The 3814-nt window shown below is 57.0% G+C and overlaps 1 protein-coding gene across 1 annotated transcript; it reads left to right on the top strand.

The window, feature by feature from the left end:
- Nucleotides 1-15: 15 nt before the first annotated feature.
- Nucleotides 16-3240, top strand: SPRG_21224 (hypothetical protein; the record flags this gene model as incomplete). Its single annotated transcript, XM_012352241.1, has 11 exons — nucleotides 16-282; nucleotides 330-553; nucleotides 597-922; nucleotides 980-1155; nucleotides 1208-1337; nucleotides 1458-2017; nucleotides 2089-2483; nucleotides 2539-2638; nucleotides 2689-2787; nucleotides 2839-3033; nucleotides 3088-3240. Coding segments are annotated over 11 exons (2625 nt in total), but the record flags the coding sequence as incomplete, so codon positions are not given.
- Nucleotides 3241-3814: the final 574 nt, after the last annotated feature.

The following is a 3814-nucleotide window of genomic DNA, read 5'->3' as shown; positions in this document are numbered from 1 at the left end:
GATGCTGTGTCTAGCTTTGTGTTTGCCGACAACCTCGACAAGCTCAAGGTGTACGAAGACGGCTGGACCACCAAGTACAAGACGAACCACAAGTACCGCTCGAACCAGATTGAGCTGTACATTGACGCAGTCTACGTGGTCCTCGCCGCCGCCCGCATCATCCTCAAGCCCCGCGCCCGTACCTTCTCCAAGAAGCTGCACAACTATGCGCACCACGACCACATTCGCATCTCGATGGAGTCGCTCCGCGCGTCGCTGCGCCGCATTCCCGGTGTCACGGCGGTAGGCCCACCCTTGCATATAGGTACTTGACCGCGCGCGTCGACTAGGTGGCGGTCGAGACCATGGAGACGGACCTGCTCATCATTTGCGGCCGCGACTCTGGCGAGATGACGCGCGAAGAGCTCATGCGCTTTCTCGAGCGGGCGCTCTTGTACCGCCCGAAGAACATTCGCGCGAATGAATTTCTGGCGTTTTTGCGGGACATTGACGCGACGTCGATCACCAACGCGTATGGCGCATGGGACGTGATCAAGTCGACGTTTGGCCACTGGTAGCCTATTCCATGTGTCGACACATTGTCTTATTGAACGTAGGTCGACGCAAAAGTGGGATTTGTTTTGCACGACCATGGTCGTCCTGGTCGCCGCTTCGATCACGCCGCTGCTCGCGTTTTTCCTCCAAATCCTCACGGACAAGGCTTTCCCAAAGTCGACATGGACGTATGCGCTCACCAACTTTGACGACTTTGGCATGACGACCGGGCTCTCGGTGCACACGGAGTTCAAGTGGAAGAATGAAACCTCGGACGACAATGGCCAGCGCGTCGAGCTGCCGTTTTTGCCGCCGCACGAGCTCATGGTTGGTGTCATTGGCGTCATGGCGATTAGCATTCCGTTTACAATGGCCGACTACGCCATGGGTATTCCTTCCTTCCTCTGGACGACGCCTCGCAGTCTCATGTGCACTCTTGAAATAGGCTACTTTCAGTCGAAGATGATTGCCAAAGCGACGCAGCAGATGCAGAACAGCCTCCTGAATGTCATTATGCGCCAGCAGACGGGCTTCTTCCACGACCGGTCCGAAGGCGACCTCAACAACCTCTTCCAGTCGGACGTGGCGCGCGTCAACGCCATGTGGCAAGCCGTGTTTTGGGTACATTTCGAGTGCGATGCCATTGCAAGCGTGTCATGCTGTACATGTGTAGAACCTCATGAACCCGATTGTGGCCATTGCTATTGGCTTTGCCTACCTCATGTACTCGGAGCCGATTGTGGGCTTGATGTCGTTTGCGTTTGCGGCCGTCGTCGTCACGTCCGGGCCCCAAGGCCTTGCCGGTATGTCGTCGTCTTGTGCCGTCTTGAATTTTTGTTGGATTTTCCTTATTTGTTTTTGATTGTTTGATTTTTTGAAAATTTTCATCCATTGCACAAAATTCACCCTGTATTCCCATGTAGGCAAGCAGTCGCAGAGCTTTGGCTCCAAGAATGCGTATGTGGCCGCCGAGTTTCAGAACGCGGTCGCGTGTCAAAAGGTGGTGCGGTCGTATGGCATTCAAGATCCACTCTTGAAGCGCTTTGGCGCGAGCATTAGCGGGCTGCGCAAGGCCCAGTTCTCGAAGGATTTCTGGAGCGGCGTGGTCCAGATCTACATTGAGTCGGCCATGTTTATCTTTGTCCAAGTCATGACGGCGTGCCTCGTCATGAAGGTGTTTCGCGGCGACATTACATCGGGCGACTTTTTCTCGTGCACGACGCTCCTCAACCGCATCTCGTCGCCGGTGACGGTTCTCGGTGGCTTCATGCGCGTCGCCATTGGCAACGCGTCGAGTCTCCAGCGCATTGATGAGATTATCTATGGTGCGGCCGACGACTTCGACAAGCTCGAGAAGGAGGACAAGAAGCGGCCGGCCGTGCCCCGCATGCAGCACGCGTTGTCGGTGCAGCACGTGTGCTTCAAGTACGACGAGCACGCGGAGAACTGGACGCTCGACGACATCAATGCGGTGTTTCAAAAGGTATGGATTTTCTCGTTTTTATCGATTTTTCGATGAGGAGTATCAATGTTTCAACTTTTTTTGGTGTGTAGGGCGATTATGCGTGCATTGTGGGCCCCAGTGGCTGCGGCAAGAGTACGCTCCTCGGCTGCTTGATGAACTTTTACGCACCGAGCGCGGGGGCGATCTGCGTCGACAGTGTGGACACGACGGGTTACTCGAAGGCGAGCTTGAGCCAGCAGATGGCCGTCGTCTTTCAGGACGGGGGCATTCTGAACGGCACCATCATGGAGAACATTCGGTATGGCAACCCGAACGCGTCGCGCGAAGAGTGTCTTGAAGCGGCCAAGTTGGCCGAGTGCCACGATTTCGTCAAGTCGCTCAAGGACGGCTACGACACGATCATTGGCCAGCATGCGGTCGTCAACCTCAGTGGCGGCCAGTCGCAGCGCATTTGCCTTGCCCGCGCGCTGGTGCGGCAGCCGAGGTACAGGGATCGATATTCGTCGCGTACATTTATGTAGAGATATTTGTGTGTGTAGCATTTTGCTCTTGGACGAAGCCACGAGTGCGCTGGATCAAGAGACGGAAGCGAGCGTCGTGGCGACGCTGGAAGTGCTGGCGAAGAAGCTGCAGATGACGGTAGGCGGACACTAGAGAGCGATCACGGCGATACGAAGCGGCGTGTGTAGATCATCTCGGTCACGCATCGGCTGACAACGACGCGCAATGCCGACGCGATCCTTGTCATGGACGCGGGCAAGCTCGTGGATGTGGGCACGTACAACGAGGTAGACTGAGATTGATTGATGGACGAGACGATGACGGAGACGTGCGTGTAGCTCATGCACAAGCCGGCGTCGCTGTTTGCGGAGATGGTGCGCAAGATGGACGAGGGCGCGGACGAGCCGACGAAGCGCAAGGCGCCGACGCGCGGCTCGTTCAACGTCAACAATCAGTTTGCCGACGACGCGAGCCACATTCTGGACACGCACCGCGCGCTGGAAGAGTTCAACATGACGCTGGCCCAGCGCTCGGTAGATTTTCGACTCCTTTTCTACTGCGGATGGTGTCTCATGGCGACGCACTAGGTCGAGGAGCGGTCGTTCTTGACGCGGCGGAATGGCACCAACCTCTCGTCGCAGGGCGGGCGGTCGCAGAACGGGTCAATGTTGCGCAACCGCACCAAAAGCAGCGGGCCCGACTCGAGTCGCCAAGGCCGCGACAGCTACGTGGTCTTGTAGTAGCAGTAGGTCTAGATGCAGCGACACGGATTTGCACAAATATCTCTCTACAATTGACGTCTCTATTCTCGTGGCTACAGTACTTATCAATGGGCTCAATGCGCAGAGGTCGTCGTGACCAAGCCACAATCCCACCGACAAGTGGCATCCAGGCTATTAGTCGAGATGCGATGAACGGTGGCGGATCGTGGGGGCAGAGCTTGGAGGCAGTGGCACTCACGCACCGTACGCTCGCCCGATGCGTTGAGGAGATAGGTCGTCGGTGTTACGCGACGTCGACGCGCACGCGCCTTTCTGCACGCAGTCGTCGTGGCGTCCATACCAACGGCGACAACGACTGCATGTAATAGCGATAGTAGCCCGTCGTCGTTCTGTAGCGCGTCGATGGCGAGCGTTCGATGTGCCCAGTCGTGCGTGGTGGAGCGTGTCGCAGAAGGACCAGCTGGTGCTGGCGCACGGAAGCTTGCCTGCATCTCCGCCGGCTTGGTTTGATGCGGTATGTGAGCCAGATTCCAATTGTCACTCGACCCACGTCGTGTCCTGCCCGCCTCTACTACGCCGACCATGAAGTCGA

The sequence above is a fragment of the Saprolegnia parasitica genome (genome assembly GCF_000151545.1).
Source record: "Saprolegnia parasitica CBS 223.65 unplaced genomic scaffold supercont2.94, whole genome shotgun sequence".
Classification (NCBI taxonomy): Eukaryota; Oomycota; class Saprolegniomycetes; order Saprolegniales; family Saprolegniaceae; genus Saprolegnia; species Saprolegnia parasitica.
The sequence above is the reverse complement of the archived record's forward strand: the minus strand, read 5'-3'. Positions and strand labels throughout refer to the sequence as shown.